The sequence below is a fragment of the Seriola lalandi genome, unplaced genomic scaffold, assembly GCF_002814215.2.
Source record: "Seriola lalandi dorsalis isolate HSWRI2012SDOR001 ecotype SW California unplaced genomic scaffold, Sedor1 jcf7180002054599, whole genome shotgun sequence".
Taxonomy (NCBI): Eukaryota; Metazoa; Chordata; class Actinopteri; order Carangiformes; family Carangidae; genus Seriola; species Seriola lalandi.
Window position 1 is genome coordinate 5,001 of NW_019525152.1, and position 20,346 is coordinate 25,346.

At 43.2% G+C, this 20,346-nt stretch overlaps 1 protein-coding gene across 2 annotated transcripts in view; it reads right to left on the reverse strand.

The window, feature by feature from the left end:
• The window catches only part of LOC111664701 (SLIT-ROBO Rho GTPase-activating protein 1-like), a 28,328-nt gene that overhangs the window by 2,671 nt on the left and 5,311 nt on the right, over positions 1-20,346 (reverse strand). The window contains exons 2-22 of one of the 2 annotated variants that reach the window (XM_023419400.2): positions 15,998-16,193; positions 15,735-15,789; positions 15,512-15,619; positions 13,145-13,207; positions 12,453-12,650; positions 11,085-11,213; positions 10,374-10,595; positions 10,024-10,125; positions 7,289-7,486; positions 7,081-7,165; positions 6,943-6,970; positions 6,792-6,825; positions 6,575-6,635; positions 5,817-5,894; positions 5,600-5,734; positions 4,574-4,679; positions 3,758-3,982; positions 2,793-2,872; positions 2,264-2,444; positions 1,053-1,184; positions 1-263 (exon numbers count right to left, since the gene is read on the reverse strand). The exon at positions 1-263 is cut by the window's left edge and continues 74 nt beyond it. In XM_023419400.2, coding sequence (XP_023275168.1) covers positions 1-263; positions 1,053-1,184; positions 2,264-2,444; positions 2,793-2,872; positions 3,758-3,982; positions 4,574-4,679; positions 5,600-5,734; positions 5,817-5,894; positions 6,575-6,635; positions 6,792-6,825; positions 6,943-6,970; positions 7,081-7,165; positions 7,289-7,486; positions 10,024-10,125; positions 10,374-10,595; positions 11,085-11,213; positions 12,453-12,650; positions 13,145-13,207; positions 15,512-15,619; positions 15,735-15,789; positions 15,998-16,193 — 2,679 coding nt within the window. Of the gene's footprint in view, positions 264-1,043; positions 1,185-2,263; positions 2,445-2,792; positions 2,873-3,757; positions 3,983-4,573; positions 4,680-5,599; positions 5,735-5,816; positions 5,895-6,574; positions 6,636-6,791; positions 6,826-6,942; positions 6,971-7,080; positions 7,166-7,288; positions 7,487-10,023; positions 10,126-10,373; positions 10,596-11,084; positions 11,214-12,452; positions 12,651-13,144; positions 13,208-15,511; positions 15,620-15,734; positions 15,790-15,997; positions 16,194-20,346 lie in introns of both variants that reach the window. The other variant, XM_023419398.2, reaches the window with a different exon arrangement.

A 20,346-nucleotide genomic window follows, 5' to 3' on the forward strand; every position in this document is an offset into this window, starting at 1 on the left:
GCCGGATGGGCGTGCCCTCAGGTCGTCGCAGCGAATCATGTCGGCTCACCGTCATGGTCACGGCGGCGGCAGAGCGGCGGCGGCGCTCTGGGCTGTCAAGCGGCGGGGTCAAGCCCTGACCTCGTCCCAGCAGCAGCTCCCTGGGACTGAAGTGACCCGTCACCGGGGGAGAGCTTCGCTCCATCACGCCCCCGTTCCCGTGGTTGTCGTTGGAGCGGCCGAGCGGGCGGCGGAACAAACCGTCGGTTCGCTTCCTCCTGTGACTGTGAACAGGAAGTAGAACACTGTTTGCTCAGCTGCTGTTAATTTATTGGCTGATTGACAGAAAATGAAGCTGCAGTTATTTTGATATCTGATTAATCATTTGATGATTTCGGCTTCTTCAACAGAACAAACGATTAATCAAGAGAATAATCTGCAGATTAATGGATGATGATGATAATTATCAGCCTCAGTTAACAGTCTGAAAATTAATACAGAAGTAGTTGTGTAGTAGAAATTTGTTTTCTCTTCTTTCCTCTCCGTTTAATCAAGTAAGGACCCCTTTGATTTATATCGTGTCCCTTCAGAGGGGCCTGACCCTTATGTTGGGAACCACTGGATCAACTATATATGACTATATTTGCACCATGAGCATCAACGACAAGAAGATGCTGCTGAAGCATTTATTGACTGAAAAATCTAATAATGTCAGAAATAAACTTTTAGTTTTGAACATTTTACTAATAATAATAATGATAATGGTAATTTTTTATTGGTACTTCTTCCACAATTGTTACACACTGCTATCTCCTCCACAGATCAGCTGCTGCCAGATAAATTCAGTTTTTATTGTGTTGTATTATCGTACTGTTAGGAAAGAAGGTGGATATGAATGTGGAGGGTGTCTGCTGCCTGCTGACGGGGAGCGAGTCACATGAGACACAGCTGTGGTAACAGAATGATGAATTCACAGGTATTTTTAGAGGCGAGAGAACAATCTTTAACATCCACTGCAGCTGAAAGGATCCTCGCTCCTCTCATCATGACGGGAGGTGTCTTACATGACAGACCTGTTATAGGTCTCTGGCGGTCTGATGTCGGTGGGGGAGCTCAGCTCGCTCCTGGACCTCTTGTCGTCGGTGCTGCTGCTCCCTCCGTCGCTGTCCGCCTTCTGACTGAGGGTGTCCGACATGGCGTCGGCCCTGAGGACACAGAGCACAGACTCTGAACACCAATCATCAATTAACTGATCGATAACATGTGATTAGTGACTCCCTCAGTCCAATCAGTCTGTTAATCAACAGGATGTGCAACAGACCCGCCCACATCCGTGAGTGCAGCTCGTCAGCGGATCAAATGAGCCACTTCTGTTGAATAGAACTGAAGTTCAGCTGTTTTCCTGCTGAATGAACCTTTTCACAGCAGCAAAGACGGAAAAACACGAGTGTGATTAATCACATTAGCCGCTACTGACTGTGTTTCTGGCTTCCTGGTAGGAACAAAGCCATCGTTAATGCTATTAATTAATTACCCCTGTCTGCAGTGGAAAGGTCTATTAAAAGATCCTTTATTTTTTGCTAAGCTGTGTCGTCAAAATCTACTTTTTTATTAAAATAAAGAACTGCGATGTTTCATCAGCTAAATGGAGAATGACCCGTCGACATGACTGAAGAACTGTCAGCACCGTCGCTCTGACTTCACACACTCAAAGCTGAACTTCTCCTTTTTTTGTAAGTTTCAATTGATTTTATAGTTTATTATTTCATATCGTCTCTGTATTGTCAATGTACAGCTGAATTATTTTTATTTATTACAATTTATTTCATTTATTATTTAATAAATTATAATTTATTATAATTTAATAAATTGCAATGTATTATTTTTTTATTTATAGTTTTATTTTTTTCTCATTTATTAAATTCTAATTTATTAATTTATGATCATCAAGAAAATGCTGACTAGATTAATCTAAAGTTGAAACAATTAGTTGATTAATCACTTGATTAATCAGCAGAATATTAAATGTCAACTATGTAGATAATTGATTAATATTATAGTAAAAAATACCAAACTTCTCCTGGTTCCATCTTCTATCTGAAATCAAAACTATAGAGAATTATAACAGGCTTTTTCTTCAAAATATTTTTTTTTACATTTTATAAACTGAACAATTAATTGATAAAATAATCAATAAAAATAATCATTTGAAACTTGCACTGAAACCAAGTGGAATTAAAGGGACACTCAGAATGAAGGTGTATGTATGTACTAATCATCTCACCTGTCCTTCACCACGATGTACTGATGAGGCACCAGGCCGTGGTTGCCGTTGTGCCGCCCCTCCCACCAGTCATGTGACGCTCGCTGGAAGAGCTGCAGGGACGCTCCCTTCTTGAAGGAGAGCTCGCGGCCTGACCGGCCCACGTAGTCGAACCTCGCCACCGCCTCCACAGCCTCACCCTCTGCAGGGGGGGGGAGGCGAGAGAGAGGAAAGAGAGGGGGGAGGGGGAGATAAAAGACGTGAAAATGGAGGTGAACCTGAACTTGTCAATCAGCTGTCTCTGAGGCTTTGTTCCTCCCACAGCTCAACCAATCAGAGAAGAGCATTTATAAAGTCGTTTCTGTTCATTCAGATGGAGAGGAGAGAGGAGGAAGGGCGGGTGGGGTTGGAGAAGACAGAGAGGGAGGGAGGGAGGGAGGTGGTGGTGGATGTCTCCATGGCTGCTGTTGCCGTAGCAACCTCTCCCTCCACCAGGAGACAGCGGGATGGGAGTGTGGGCGATTGTGTGAAGGTCAGAGGTCATGCGTACCCTCGTCGCTGGTCTGGGTCTCGGTGCCGGCGTCGGGCTCGGCCTCCTCCAACGCTCCTGGCTCGCTGAACGGACTCTCGCTGCAGGAAGGAGAAGAAGAAGAAGAAGAAAAAGAGGAAGCAGAGAGGCGCGCTGTTCATTCATTCAGTGTGGGAACAAAGGGAGGAGGGGGAGGCACGGTGGGAGACGAGGCAGCTAATCAGAGTCCGAGGACGTTTATGCAACAATCCAGCTGCAGCAGAATGTCAAGAGTTCAGCTGATGATGGGAGAAAAGGAACACAGGAGAGAGGGTCTCTGCACTACAGGGATCAGTGTCTTTTACAGACTGGTTTAATACCACAGCCACGGAGAGAAAAAAACTTGTCTCTGATTGGCTGCCAGGTGTCTGCCAGGAAAGAAAACTGACAGGCCACTGCCATGGATTCAGTGAGATATATTTGTTTACAGTTTTGCAAACTTGTATTTTAAATTATGCCGAATTAGCCAGTATCACTTCCTGTTTCGCAGTGAACCAATGGATGCACAGACAGCTGTCACTGGATTCTGTGATACTGAAGGAAACCTAGAAACATGATAAATCTCAGGCAGGTTCTGAATCTTTCTTCTGTGATTTCTAAGCAGATTTATGGATGATTATTTGCCACGAACATCACAGATAATGATATCTTTAGAGTGTAAGTCACACTGGGTGAAATCAATATGATAAAACTGTTATGCAGAAAAAGATACTGGATTTATAAACTGAACACGACTGAGCTACAAGGGTTCAATGAGGAAATCTCGTTCTCTGGGAATATACTTAGAAATCTTGTGTTTTATGACGATGAAAAAGTTTTATAGTTTCTAAGGTATCTTCATCGACTCTCCATCCACAACACCACCTCCACTGCCTCTTCTTACTTACATTTCAGAGGGAAATAACTGTCTATAAATGAGTCTGAATGGTTTTACATGCTGGTCTCACCAGTACTGGTCTCCAGTCATGCACTTCTCGTAAACCGGTCCGGGCAGGTCCTTGGTGTCGGGGAAGATGTTGTCGTGGTGCAGGATGACCGTTTTGATGACCTCGTTCACGTGCGCCTGACAGGCCACCTGGTCCAGCGTGTCCGGCGTGGGCAGGAGGGTGGGGCCGAACACAATAGCCAGGTTCCCAGCATCCATCATGTTCTCGTCGCTGTACTGGGACAGGCTGTGGGAAAGGGAAACATGTTTATTATTCATAATCAGTATATATATATATATAATAATATAATATATTATATATAATATATAGTTAATGGTTTATAACATACTATACGGCCTTATAAGCAGATATAAGCACATTTGAATTTGTGTCAACAATTATTATTGCTTCCTGGGATGTCGCCTGCAGCAGTTAAATGAAAATGAAAATATTTTCACTCTCCTCGACAATGAAGCTCCTGGTTTAATAACACTGAAGCTGAATGCTCTTCATAGCCTTGCTACTAAATGCATCAATACATTCAGCTGGTGCATCACACCTGCAAATCACACTTATCTCCCCTCCTGCTCACACCTCCTGCCTCTCCATCGCTCCCTGCTCTCTCGCGCTATATTTATTTCAGAGGCTGCAGAGATTAAATGAGCTTGAGTTTTGTCATCTCGACTGCACTTCCATGACCCTTCACTACAAAAGAGGTTTATGGCCTCTCCCAACTATCCTCAGCTTTAACACCACATGGGAACTCTGGGGAAATGGAAAGAAATGGGCAATTATCATTAACTGTAAGTGCCTGGTTTTGTGTAAGTGGATACTCACTGGTTGAGGAAGGCGAACAGGTAACGCATCACCACCAGCGTCGCCCTCGGGACGCCCAGCAGGATCTTACGGACGCACTGCGCTCTCTCGTAAAGGTTTTCTATTCCTGTGGAAAAAAAATCATAAATCAGAGGGAGTCATCGTCAGAGACATCTCGAGGTGTCTGTTAACACCATGACGACGACAACGACCACTTCAGCCGGCGCCACAGAAAGAGAGGTAGTCGGCTGCGTGTCTCTGCTGAGGAGTTGAGTTTCAGAAAGACAAAGAGACACTAAAGAGAAACAAAGACGGAGAAACTGAGAGGGAAAGCGAGTGTGTGTGTGTGTGTGTGTGTGTGTGTGTGTGTGTGTGTGTGTGGGCTGAAGATAGACAGAGATTCAGTCTGTGTTTCATGGCAGCAGCGAGTGTACAGATGGAGGCAGCACAAATGTTCCAGGTCACATCACAGTGAAACTCGAGTGTTACAGGTCGGTGTTAGAAACTTTTTCATGTTTCTCTGCTGCAAAAATTCTCTGCAGAAAGTAGAAAGTCCATCCATCCATCCATCCATCCATCCATATTCCTCCCAAGACAGATGGAATATATAATCTCTCCGGTTTGTTCTGGTACAACCCCCCCAGGTGTCCTATCAGCTGGACGTGCCCAGAAAACCTCCAATGGAAAGCATCAGCGCCTCAACTGACTCCTTTTGACCTGAGATGAGAATCTCGGGGTCTTGTTCAGGAGTTAGATTGAGGGCAATGTACCGAGCCGTTGAGGTGAAGAAGGAGTTGAGCCTGAAGGCAAAGCTCTAAGGATCTAATCTCAACCCTGACCTAAAATCATGAGCTTTGGGAAGTGACCAAAAGAATGACATACAATTTAGATATCCGGAGAAAGATCGGAGTCGAAAGGTGGTACAGGTATCTGATAAGGATTCCTCCTGGGTGACTTCCTTTGTATGTTTTCCGGGCTCATCCAACCTTGACACCACCCTATACGCACATTGTTGCACATCACCAGTAAACAGGCAGTGGTACTCACGGACGCAGGAGATTAGGTCATTAAACCTTTCCTTGGGAAACAGCGGGTTCTCCAAACCCCTGAAGTAGAGTTTCAACACTCCGGCCACAGAGTTGATGTCATGGTTGCTCTCCTCGTCAATCAGTGGGTCATTACCTGGACGAGAGACACAACGAGTCAACCACATCCTTTAACACCAGAGGCTGGTGATCAGGTGACCTTCCAGTTGACCTCTCACCTCTCTCAAAGGAGTTCTTGATATCATTGACCTCCACCTGTGATCCCGACACCCGGAATATGCCTTGATGCTGAAGACCTGTTGGGAACAATACAGTTTAAGTTTAGGTTGCAATATCTTTATACCCTTCTGCTGCTGTCCCTTATGGTGTTCCCCAAGGCTCCATCTTAGGACCTCTTCTATTTGCGTCATACAGTAAACTGTGTGGTTCTTCTGCTCTCTGTTAAGAGTGGTTTCAAGAATACACAGACATATTTAAAAATAGAAGAAAATAAAATAAAAAACAAACAGTAAAAAGATAAATAAAATGAATAATAACAGAAGAAGGTTTATTTCTTTCTCGTACCTGTCCATTAGATATAAGGCTACAGCGAGTTAGCTTAGCTTAGCATAAAGAGTGGAAACAGAGAGAAACAGCTAGCCAAAAGTACCAACATCAGCATAACAGCACCACTAAAGCTCCATAATTAACATTTTATATCTTATTTGTTTGATCCGTATCAAAAACAATGTGTAAAAACAAAAACTTTACCATTCTACATGCTTCTCGGCACTGTATGGCAATAATTTATAATAATATGATTAATTAAATGAATGTGACTTGTACTCTTATAAATGGCAGTATGTGGATGGACGGATTAATCAATTAAAATCACATACAAAAACATTTCTGAACTCAAAATAATAAATACAAATACATGTAAAAAAAGAACAGCCGAGCCAACTGAAGCTGAAAATTAAACAAAAGTGAAACTCACCGTGTAGGTTGATGTAGCGGATGCAGCTCTCCACCAGCAAGGGTATGGCTTTGGTTGAATCCTACAAAAACAGTCATCAAGTACACAACTTTAAACTTCACTCATTCTGATTCTGCTCATTGATTGCAGCGACTATTGACTTCCCAGAGTTTGAAAAGTGAGGAGGGACATGTTGCAAAGACAAACATCCTGAGGGCTGATAGAAGTGAAACTCTACCTGGTGCTTGCTGTGGGAGTTCTTCCGCCCACGACTGTAACGAGCAGAGAGAGGAGGAAAGAGAGAAGGAGGGGTGTCTCAAACTGAAGTGGTGGGATGGGAAGTAACAGTTATTATTAAGGTGAAGAGAAAACATGCACTGACACCTTACCTCGTAGTTAGCAGTTCAGCTTTATAACCTGTAAGAAAAGAAAAATACAGAGGAAGTTTTAAAGGGTCAGAAAAGCTGATTACTATGTGTATTAAAAAAGACAGAAGGTAAGTGAGGGAGAGTTTCTGTATGTTTTACCTTCTGCTAAGGCTTTCTTCAGTATGTCATGTTTGGCCTGGAGCTTGGAAATGAGATTACTCCCCTCCAGATACTCGCGGAATTTCTTAGGATTGAAAAATAAGAACACAGAAGCTCGGTTCAGTGTGTAACCCTCCTGTACCGTCCGGTGTCGGCGGACCAAATATGTGTGGTATGTAAAAATTAGTAAATGATTCTGTTCTCTCACATTGAAGTAGAAGAGCTCCGTCTCCTGCTGGTTGGCCCGTCTCTTGGCCAGACTCGGTTTGTTCAAGTAGCCGTCCGACACGCTGGATTTGACCGACTCGGACGACGGGCTGTGGGTGAAGCTCTGGGAGACGTCGAAGTCGTCCAGCACCGACATGTCCTGCAGGGTGGTGAGAGTTGCACCCCAGGTCTTCTTCACCTGGAGGGTGGGCGGAAAATTTACTCAAAAAAAAAAAAATTCTATATATTTCTATATGTTATTTAAATATTTTTTCAAAACTATAAGAACTTGTTGATGGGAACAGGAAAAGATGGTTATGCTGCCAAAGTAGATTAAGAAGTTTCTGTAGATGTTATGATACTGCTTGGCTCTGAGGGTCGGTTAAAACTAATTTGAGGTCATTTTGCATTTATTTTTTAACTGTTCTGTGTCGCTTTTTGGTCGTCTTGTATTTCTTTGTGGTCATTCTTTTGTCTAGTCATACTTGTTTGACCTCTTTTTAGCCGTTCTGCGTAACTTTGTAGCCCCTTGTCCTTGTGCCTCGTAGACCCCTTCAGTGAATCCATCCATGTTTAAACATCACTGTGATCAATAAATATCTCTCCTGCTGCAGAATGTTCTGCCTGAACCGCCTCATCTAGAGCTCTCCCAAATATCAGGAGTCATTTCCCGAGTTAAGGAAGTTAAGAAACCACCAAATCACCCTGAGAAACTTGAGCTAGTTCGGATTATTTTCCTGCTCTGGGAAGTTTGATGAATCTGGACCCAGAGCTGCATATGAATCTATTTTTCCACCTTAACACACTCAACTCTTTGCTCTACTGATCCTGTAACGGAACGATGACTTCGGAGGCTGAAAATAATTTTCATGACTGCACACGGATTCATGGATCACGAGCCATGAATTATGAATTTTTAATTGTTTCAGGGTGGAGTTTAATTTTCCTAAATTTTTGATGAAGTGTGTGCGCTCGGGCACAACTGCTCCTGTCTGCGTGCACTACATATGCAAAGCGCGCTTGTGTTTACAGCAAAGATAATGGGCGTGAAAGTGTTTTTTATTTGTATATGATAATCAGGGTGTGTTTGTGTCGACGTGTGTGTATTTGTAAGCTGCTGAGACGTGCAGATGCAGCTCATTAATCCAGACTCCTTCAGCATTTTTATGCCCTTCAGGGTGAGTTAGCAGCTGCCCTCTGCGCACACAACACCACAGTCTGCGCCACCTCAACACTGACAAGGCCACAGGCTGCGGCGCCACGTCGCCTTCTCATGGCACAGGTTTATTTTTGGAGGTTACATCTGTTACATTATCACCCCATTAAAACAGTATAAATTAACATAACTTTGAACTGTCAGAAAAACATTTAAATTTGTTATCAGTCAGGTTTTTGGATTTTGTATCAGGATCTACACAGAGTGTAATATCTGTAATATGATACAGACATTAGTCATTTTCTTTTTATGTGATGTAGAAATCATCAATCAATGATTCTGAAATCACGACATCTCTGATATTATCAGTGATTCAAACAGATTTGTTATTAAGGTCAAAGGGAGCCGCCTCCTTCATTGGAAAACAACCATGCTAATCAGAGGATTAATGCTACGTCCACACTAATACGTTTTAGTTTTAAAATACATCACTTCTGATACGTTCACTGCTGGGAAATCGGAGACTTTCAGAAATGCTTTTAATTTGAAAACCCCAGGGAGACGTTTCCGTCTGGACGGACAGAAACGGAGACTTTTAGAAACGATGACGCAGACGCCCATGTTTCGCTTCCTGATTGTGTTTTATCAGTCATGACACATCCTTCCCCGATTCATCATGCTACTATCACGTGACCCTTTTCCATGATCGCCGTATACTTTTACTTTTCGCCATAGCTGTTCCTTGTTTGTAGTATTTTCTACAACTAATCAACTGCTTCCTGTTTACACCTGGTCGTGTGACATGTGTTTCCAGATGTTTTACCGTGGAAATATATTGTTTTAGATATGGAACTAAAATCCTCGTTTTTGTTCTAAAACGCCGTTATAAGATGAAAACGTATTAGTGTGGACGTAGCCTAAGAAAGGAGGGATATTTTTGTGCCTCAAAAATGGCGACAAAGGAAGATGAAACTGACAGAGCTCTACAGGTTGTTGCCGAACGCAGCAGCAAACCCAGGTCCAAATTTCCACTCGTGCAACAAAGATCGTTTTCCCTCCATAACAGAGTTTCTCTAATAAAACAGACAGAGCTGCTCTCTTCAGAAAAGACTGTAAAACAGACCCTATAATATAAAACCCTAAGGTTGATGTGCAGAGGATAAAACACAACACACACACATCTGGATTTTCTTTTTGTGAATGAGCAATGAGACTTCAAATCCCATCGTGCCTTTACAATGATCTAATAATAGCAACATCCACTGATAATAAACAATAAAGATGATAAAACATTAAAAAAAAATTCTTAGTCTTAAACAACCGAAACTATTTTCTGTCTTTGACACTTTGACACTATAAAATATTTTCTCAGCTCAGGAAAAACATCCTGCCTCAGTAATAAGCTGCCAAGGCAAGTTTGTATATTTTCAGCACCAAATTAACTTTTTTAATAATTTAAAATTCCACTTCCATTATGTGTCATTACATTATGAAAATAGAGAAAAACAGCACACTGGTGTTTGTACAGCTGGAAATTTTGAGCCATTATTTTTTTGCTGTGCTGTATTTGTGTGTCTCACCTCTTCGTTCTCTATCTTCAGCGACGCCAGGCGGGTCTGCAGCTGTGTGAGGCGGAGGTTGAGCTCAGCCTGGACCTGAGGCTGGGAGGCGATCTGGGTCACCTGACAGGACGTGGACCAACAACAACGAGACCATCAGAGAAAAAATGATATGTGTCGGGATTCAGAAGAGTTTCATGACTTTCTTCACCGATCTGAGCATTTCAGTGACCCCCACGTATACATGTTTAAAATATATAATGGCTGTTATTACTATTATCATTCATCTTATTCTTCATCAATTAAATCTCTATCAATTAAAACGTTATTCTACAAACACGTCAGTTCGGTGTTCGGTGCGAGATACTGACTGCGTCGCCCATGTGGGCCTGGAAGCTGAAGCGCTGCGGCGGGCAGAAGGCAGTGGGGTAGAGGCCCAGCAGACGCTGCCTGTCGCGGGCGGGGTCCAGGCCCTCCACGGCCCCCTCCAGCACCTCCAGACCCGCCCTCCTGGAGGCTTCAAGGCTCAGTTCGGCTGATAGGTAGGTCCTCAGGGCCCGGCTCAGACTGGAGTGGTACCCTAGGTCACAGCACTGAGACAAAGAAGAACTCTGTAAATCCTGTTCTCATGTTGTGGCCACCAGCTTTGTTCATGAGGAATCATGTTATCTCCACCGGTTAAGACAGATGGTCCCAAAAAATACTACAATACCCATGAGCCTTAGCTGCTGTTGCTACAGAGAAGAGGCCAGTCAGAGGCGTGATACATTGTTGAATTTATCAATGAAACGTGGCTGAATTCAACAAAATCTGATCCTCAATTTAAAAGTGAATTAATTTAAGATCATTTCAATTTGTTTTTTTTGTTTTTTTATATTTTACCTTGATATTAAAAATATGAAAGTAACATATTCTATTCAAAATCCTTGTTTATGGCTGTTAAACTCGTTTTAGCTCAGCCACTCCCTCGTGTCCTCCCTGAGGGACATACTGTATAGGGACTTTATTTTGAAGAGTTTAACACTTTCTCCACACACCCCGCTTCCACCCTCTCTGGTGACGAATCCATAACGTGTACTCACGTCTATGATGTCGGGCAGGTCGTGGATGTAGTATTTAAAGCAGGAAGCGTTGGTGGCCTCCAGAGTCAGCAGATACTCGTTCCTGGCTTTCAGAGCCTTCAGTTTGTTCTCTGAGTACTTTGCCTTCCTCTAATGAAGAAAGAGAAGACGACAATATCGGTTATCAATCCATACAGACCGTACGTTCCTTCCTGGCTTCCATCGGCACATCGCTCTTATGGTGTCAATAAAGTAAAAAAGGTAAAAAATTAGGTTAATATATGGGTTAAAAGTTAAGTTTACCCAGTAACCCTGTGTAGGAAACCAACAGGATACCAATCAAATCCAGGACAGTGGGTTGTTGTGACCCAGTGTTTGACACCAGAGGCTCAAGTCTTACTTTAAAACTGTCACAAATCAGTGTTAGCTGCACAAAACGACGCACCGTGTCATGCAGATATGACGCTGACAACAGTAAAGGATGCACATATTAACAATCAGTACCAAATAGTGCAGTTTAAAAAGAGCTAGAGGAGATTTTTATAGTTCACATTTGGGTAAATAACCCAATAAAAATACATAGAAATAAGACTAAAGCTCTATTCCTACAATTCCCTACAGTCCTCCTGTCATTTAGATCACGTCCTGCAAAAATGGAGGAAGATCTTTCAGATGGAAACATTCTACAACTCAAGGCCATCAGCCAACGTTGGAAAAATAATAATAATAAAGCCATCATGAACATGAGTAAAATTTAACTAAAAGTAAAATCAAAGTAGCTGAATTATCTATTATCTGCTCCTGTCTGCAGTGAACTCATGGATGTCCTGACAACTATCACTGGATTAATGTGATACTAAAGAAATCTTAAGACATGATGATTCTCAGGCGAGTTCTGAATGGTCTCTTTCTATGATTTCTAAGCGGATTTATGGAGCTTTATTCATCATGTACATCAGAGGTAATGACACGCTCAGGAAGTGAAAGTATCAATGTGTTTCCTGTCTGTTTATTCAGATTTGAGTTATGACTCTAAATCACCTCACGCAGCATCTTTGCCGCCACTTAACTTCTCCAGCTTCCCCGCGGGGAGGCGTTTGACTCTCTCTTTCATCTCTGTCCAGATGAATGTTTGTGTCTTTTACAGAGCAGATCCTGTAATTTCCTGATGGTTTAAAAGCCGCTCAGAACGACGAGTTAAGCCACAGAGGAGCACAGTGAATGTTTCATCCCCCACCTCCACCCCCGTGATGCTAATCCCGTCTGAATGGGGTTTAACTCTGGGTCAAAACACCTCATCGTCCTGGGCGACCTGATGGTTTAACCCGGGAATTGTGTAGGTGCTTGTGAAACACGGTTGCAGGTAAGTGAACGGATGTGCGGACGTACCTTCTCTCTCATCTTCTCCATCTTGCGGGCGGCGTTGCGTCTCTGGTGACGCTCCTCTATCCGCAGGCCGAACACGGGCTCCACCCCTCCGCCCGTCCCCGACACACCCTTCACGCGGCCCTCCTGACGCTCCGCCTCCCGCAGCTTGGTTTCCGCGTTGATCGTCTCCGCGTGGTACATGTGATATGTCTTCATCACCTAGGCAACAGCAGCCCGTAGCAACACAGCCTCAGAACCAAATGGACCACAAAAAACTGTAAAACAGCTCAAGCCGGGGTCGAATGTTTTCTTTTTGTTTTGTTTTTTTATTCCTCAAGGTTATCAGGTCCACGCTAATCAGATGTGGACAAGAAGCTTTTAAGGCTCAAAATATACGCCGCCATTTGATGGACAATAATCAGCAATTTCCTCCTTCAAGGATCGTTGCAGAAATGAAAAATAATGTCAGGAAAAAAGCAAAAAGTTCACAAAACATCTTTGAATTTCAGGCAGCGGTGGCCAGTTTTTCAACTGAAACAGACGCATTTCGATCTTTTAAAATCTGACTTTTTATGTGACTTTTATTAAAGTTACAGTTTCTGATTCATTCTGTACCCCAGCTGACGAAGTACGACGTCGTAGCCGTGAGCTACAACTCGCTGCTCGCACAACTCACAACATCCACCCTCCTTCTCCACCTTTGTTCCACTTACGGTGTAAAGCTCGTTCAGCAGCTTCATGAGGTCTTCCTGAAGCTGAAAGATGATCTCCTTACTCTGACAGAGGAGACAAAATATCATCATCAGCAGCAGGTAAATACATGAATTCACATAGTGTGTCAGCAGCAGCGGAAAGTAACAACCTGCATACCTCAATAATGTAGTTTAGTACAATTTTGAGGTAAAGTTTTTCCTTTTTTTTTTACTCCAGAGCTTTTATCTGACAGCTATAGTTGCTTTTCAGAATAAGATTTTTACATAAAAAAACTAATAATTATACAAAATAAAACACATTGTTACAGATTAAAGAGACTAGTGTTTTTGGCTTGTGACAGTTGCAACAATTGTCTGAAAAATATTTATTTAGAGAAGTTTGTTTTTAGATAGAGCTGGTAGTAGCAGCGACACACACGCAATGCAAGCAGTGTGACACCTGCATCAGGTTTATCTTGTGGCCCTTTGGAGGGGCCTGACTCCTAGGTTGAGAAACCCCGGACTCAACAACCTGACTGTAAGTAAAGTAAAATTAAAACTAGCTCCACTTCGAGCAGCTGGAACAGGAAAAAACCTGCTTACACACCGATGCATCAGCGTTAATAATGTCAGATATAATGAAACATCACAGTCACAGGAGACATTTTACAGCAAAAGGACTTTAACTCGTGATACTTTGAGTACATTTTAATAATAATACTTTGTTGTGGTCTGCACAGATAAAAAAAACAAGCTGAATGTCAATATAAAGCTGCAGGTTCAGCTGATGATTCTTCTTCACCTCGTCATTTTATTCTTATTAAAAACGTCTCAGTCACAGCAGCTTTAAGAGAAGGATCTGAGTCCTTCCTCCACCGCTGTGTGTCAGTGTAAAGAAATACTCAGGACGGCCGAACAGCAGCGGATAAATAAATGGATCTGACCACACACAAACAAACGAATTCATAAATGAAACAAGCCGCGTCCTGCTGCCTGCACTCAGACTGAATTTCTGCCTCATGCATTAAACAGCCGACCGGTTTGGGGAAGGAGTTATGTGGCGGCGCGGTGCCACATTAATATTGCATTATGCTAAATGACTGTGGAATCCCAGGATGGATGAATCCCGTTCCCATAGCGCCTGCTGAGAAAAGATCAGCTGAGCCTGTCGCCATGGCCACAGGGCTGTCGGCGTTGTCATGGCCACTCGGCCGTCTGTCTCTTTTTCCTCCTTGTCCCTCTTTTCAGAGCAGACTTCCTTCACAGGACACAGGGAAGTGATGGAGGTCTTGCTGTTTATAGCTGCTGGCAGCCGCTGCACTTTAGTTAGCATGAATAAAAGACGAGCCGGAAGAGAGATTAATAATGAACATGGCGAGCTGAAGTTGGAGGCGGTAAAGTGTGTGCATGTGTGTGTGTTTAATTTGTTAAACTCTGAGGCGGCGCAGAAGAGCTCAGGGGAATACTGACTTTACTTTTCATTAGAATCAACTCTTCTACTTAGAGGAGAAGCGCCGAGGTCTCCAAAGGAGGAGAGCGCTCAGTACAGTTAGTTACTGTACTGTACTTAAGCACAGTACTATGGTTCTTGTACGTTCCTTAAACCAGGTTATAATCAATACTTTGATAATAGCTACGTATCAAATGACAATGTGACAAATGTGTCTCTGGTGGTGATGAACCTACAGGACACAGCAGAGAGACACAGTCGGAGAGCAGCAGAGAGACTGGTGTGTAAACAGCTGTTAATGCTAAGCTAGCTTAGCTATGTAGCAATAGCAAAACTTACAAATAGCTCCTTTAAGACAGGCCTATAAAATAAAAAAGCAAAATCAGCATTCTTTAAAGGAGCTATAAGTTTTGTTATTGCTACATGGCTAATGTTAGCATCAACAGCTGTTTATTTACCCGTCTTGCCAAGAGCTTTGTTGGGTTTACTATACAAGGTTATAATACGCCCTCCGAGCAGTCTGGACGCTACAGTGACTCGGTATCGGAAAGTGATGAAACAGGTGGACTCGGGCGGAGCTAGCTGGTTAGCATGCTAACTTCTTTCCCACATCTGGATGCAGCTCTTGGTGAGTAAAGCGATAAAGTTTGAGGCTGAACTCACAATATTTCTTTTAGACTGGTCAGTAAAAAGTTAGCTATGTAGAATTAGCAAAACTTACGAATAGCTCCTTTAAAAGTTGATGATATGTCAATGCTGTGTTCACAGTTCGTTCGCGTAGCTGTACAAGTCATTGTAGTTTTTAATCAAACAAACAGGAGGAAATGGTGAATCAGTTGGGGACTATTTTCAGCGGCGGATTAATCCACATTTGGTGCAGCAGGACGGTGTATGTGTGATTGATAATGATTCTAGAGGAACAAGATACATCAGCTCACCCTCTTCAGCAGACGGGCCGAGTCCTCGCTGATGTGTGTGAGGCGGGTGATGACGTTGTTCAGGTAGAGGTCACTGAGGGTGGCGTGGTCCTTACTCTCCCGCCTCACCTGGAGGGAAAAGAGAGAGAGAGAGAGAGAGTGGTAGAGTGAGAGAGGAATATCTCTGATCCCTGTTATAAAAGAGTCTAAAGCAAACACATAAAAACACACACATGACACCAACCTGGTTTAGCAGCAGGTACCAGCAGTTCACCGGAGAAAGCAGGTTCTGATCCTTTCTGGAAGAGAGAGAGAGAAAGAGATGTTTGGATAATTGGCAAATTCAAATTCTAACCTGAACCATGAAACTAAATCTAAAACTAAATCTTTTTGTCCACACAAACATAGGAACATATAGAGACACATAATTTGGACACACACACGCACACACGCACACACACACACACACACACACACACACACACACACACACACACAGAGTCCTACTTGTATTGCTGATGGTCCTTCGTGCTGCGCGTCTTGGCCATGAACCTCTCGGCGAGCTTCTCCAGGTTCCTGGAGTACTCGGTCTCGATCTCGGCCTTCTTCCTGAAGAAGTCCTGCAGGTCCTGAAGCAGCTGGACCCGCATCTCCGTCTGCTGCTCCAGACAGCGCTGCTGCTCCACCAACTGCGCCCGCACATCTACACACACACACACACACACACACACACACACAGATAGATGTAAATTAGACGCAAAATTATTGAAGTATTTTTGTGCTTATTGTTCCGTTATCCTTCCGTCTCATTATGCATGACATCTATTAATCTTTCATTTTACCTCCACACATCATTGCTTTTGTATAGTTCAGTCACCCTGTTGTTGTCATGTGCTGAAAAACAAGACGGCGGGCTCTATTTTCACGGTGGCGTAACAATCACCGCGAGCAGCGCTGTGACCTTTTGGTATTTTCATGACCTTGAAATTCACTTAGTCGGGGGTTCATTCATTCAAATGACAAAGTGAGTTGTTGGTCTTTTGGTGGAAATTGTGTTTCAGGCTTCAGAAAATAGACGTCGGTTTCTGTTGCAACATCCACTTCGCTGCCAGTCTGGTGATCTAAATGAAAAATGTAAATAAAGCCAGTAGCTTTGTTTAAAGCAGCATCAACAGAAATACAGTTTAATACGGTTAAAGCAAAGTAAAGCAGTCTGTGTTTATCTTTAAATTAATATGAGTGGTTCTTACAGTATCTGCTGTTCACAGCTGCTTAATACGACATCAGAATCCGCTCCTTCAGTTCATTAAATCCCTGCAGCATCTGAAGGCAGCAGGACACACATGCTGATAAATTGTGTAGCAACAGAGCGCTGAGCCATTTTACCTACGACTCTCCACCGTGTTTACGTTCATCAAATCACATGCAAATGACACCAGACTCCTACAGGACGGATCACTGTAGACAATACGCCACACGTCGGGCTGGTTGAGTGATGACACTGTGTGTTGTCCATGCAGGTAATGTGGCTCGTCAGCTGTGCGTCATTGACTCCTTTTATTCTTGACATGCATTATGGCGTCATGTCTTGCTGCATGATGTGAGCCTTTTTTACGACTTGAGATACAGTAGAATTAAAAACTGGAATAGCACAATGTGCCTCTGAGCTGCTGTGTGTTCACCCTGTTCAGACTGTGCACCATCCAGACGACAAAATCACTTCCTGTAGAAACCTCTTTCCATTTGTTGAGCGGTTTCTGGTATTTTCTGGTATGGTACTGGTCATTCAATACCGAAGTTCAATACCTACTAGGGCTGCACAATATTTAAAAGAATTTTAATCATTGCGATATGAGTCACGATTTCAGTTGGAACAGTCATTTTTGCATTTTCACTTTCACTGAAAATCTTTTTAAAAAATGGTGATGATGGGATTTTTGTTAGGTCTTGCACCAAACAAACATGTTCCTTTACGTCTGGAGAATATGATTTGTTTCTGTGAACCAACTAATCAATTAACCAGCCGCTCCTCTTCCTCCCTTCACTCCCTCTCTCTGTCCCTTCATTCCTTCAGAATCACTGATGAAGACTGTGCAATTTTCTCTGAGGAGTCACCTTGGACAACATCTTCTGACCGCATTGAAAAATAATCCCCACACACACAAACACACTCTACACACTCTAAACACACACACACACACACACACAGTCCTACAGTCAGCATGGTAATGCCTGGCTGCACTCTTCACTGGTCGTGCTGTTTCAGAGCTGTGGATCTATCTGCAGCAGGAGGGAGAGAGGGGAGAGCGGCTACAGAATACACAATGATAACCCCACCTCTCTTTCTCTCTCTCTCTCTCTCCCCCTCCCTCCCTATCTCACACACACATACACAAACACACAAAGACAGACACACACCAATCCCTGGGGGACCCTATCCACTCCACTACCTGTTGTCTTGGCAACCACACACTGTGTGTGAACCATGTGATGAGGAAGGTGAAGACAAGAGCTCAGATCTGCCGCATCGACACACACACACACGCACACACACACACACACACACACACACACACACACACACACACACACACAGTTTGCCGGACATGCTTCATAGATCTCTATAGAAAATTGCCATGGCCTTTGGTCCCCACAAGTCTATGAAACTCTATTTGTGTGTATTGATTCTGGCATCTTTTTGCTGTTGTTATCTTACTAATTTAAAATGGCTGCCATCACACACTGAGAGTGCGTTGATCTGCAACACTTTCATATAAATTAATGTCTGCTCAGCTGCTCTGAGTCCCTGACGCCTGTAACACATTCTGCCCTGGGCGGGGAAAAACCCTCGATCCTGATTGGCCCAACAGCACACATCAAACACGGGTTGACATGTCCCTATGGTCAGCAGTCATTTTTCTAAATTGGTGTTAAGCCTCTAGTGAGTGGCAAGTAACCATAGCAACGCTACTGATGCTTTATGCAATGTTAAAGGAATAGTTTGACATTTTGGGAGGGATATTTATTCGCTCTTTACTCTGAGGCAAGACTCATCTCGACAGGCTCTGCTCAGTGACCTTCACTCCAGTAATAATCACACCTGCAACTACAGCAACATCATCTTATCTTTTTATTTGTGCTTTTGTAAATTGATTATGTAACTGTAAAGTAAAGTCGAAAATGTTTCTGCTAATCTGACACGTGGAAACACCAAAACGCCAACATACAACAACGGACAACTAGAATGATGGTTTCTAAATGGGTTTGTGGACGTTTATTCACAACGGACATCGGAGGTAATGATATCCTGAGGCATCAGTATCAGTATGTGTTTGTTTGCTTCGCTGAGAGGCAGCCTCACTTTTAAAGGTACGCCCCCCCCCCCCCCCCCCCCCCCCCGATCACATTCACACAGTTACACACATTCACACCCGGAAGCTGCCCAGCGCAGCCACAGTTCAGTTGGCCACAGCTCCACTGGAGCAGTTGGGGTTAAAGGCCTTGGTCAAGGACACCACAGTGGTGTTGATGAGGGTTCTGGTAAGTGCTGCTCTTTCGCTTTTTCCACCCAACTTTAATCCTGCTCATACTGGAATCCTTCCAGTCACAAGCTTGCTCCTCTAACCTTTAGGCCACCGCTGCCCCGCCATGTGCAGAGAAAGAGTGGCATCACTGAAAAACCACTTTTTGTTTTCAGGGTCAAACTCCCCACCCACATTCATCTCATTTGTTATTTCGTGGAATACAACAAACCAGTTATTGAATCCCTGTGTAACAGACGCTTTTTGCTTCCTTGTGAATCCCATTCATACTGTCCATGGGGATTTCAGTCTCCACTTCAAAGGGGGTAAATGCCTGATGTAAAAACGATGTGAGACTTTGCCTCTTTACATAAACATCCATCAGAGGCGGAGCTGCTCCAGAGGCTCAGACAAAATCATTTGTTGAGTCAAAAACCTCACTGGATGAAAACTAATTATTTTTGTCCTTGCTGTTCGAGCAGCAGTCGGCTGTTCAATTAAACCGAAACCGACCAATCAGCGAGCTCTTGTTTATTTGTTGTTTTTATTCACAGCCCGGGCCAATTACAACCATATTTTCGTTAACAACCAAGATGGCTGCCGCTAATGTGGGGAAGTCTTCTGAATCCGCTTTAGCGACAGTATTTAAGTGTCTTTTTCCATCAGCCTCAGCTGTGCTTTGTGTTCAGGGATAATTAGCATATATTAGCATGCTAAAATGCTAACATGGTAATGACGAACACGGTAAAAATAACACCTTAACATCGGGATGTTAACATTGCTATGTTAGCATTTAGCCTCACAGTGCTGTTAACATGGCTGTAGAACATTATTTAGAGCTGCAAATAACCTTCATTGTCATTATCAATCGAGCTGTAAATCATTTTTTTAATCAATATGCACAAAAATTACTGGTTCCAGTTTCTGCGACGTCAGGAATTGATGTTTTACAAGTTTCCAACTGTTAGTCGGACATGACTGGGGTGATAAAATAAAGTCGTTTGAGGGCGTAATTTGGGCGTTAGTATATTATTATTAAAATTCTCAACTATTTTATGCCAATTTATAAACCAAACAATACATTTACTGATCAAAAAAATAATCCGATTAACTGTCTGTGCATTAACTTTAGCCCTAAAGAGGAGTGTGTGTCCGTCTGAGTCGGATGAAGAAGGAGGAGGAGGATTCAAGCGGAGGTGTTGAGATTACATCAATGAAACTCCTCCGCTTGGATCACAGTCAATTGAAAGTGAAAGGAGGACATCCGCCGTGCTTTACCTTTTGATGTCAGAAACACTCCTTCTTAGAAACCTCCTCGTGCGTCCTCCTAACGCC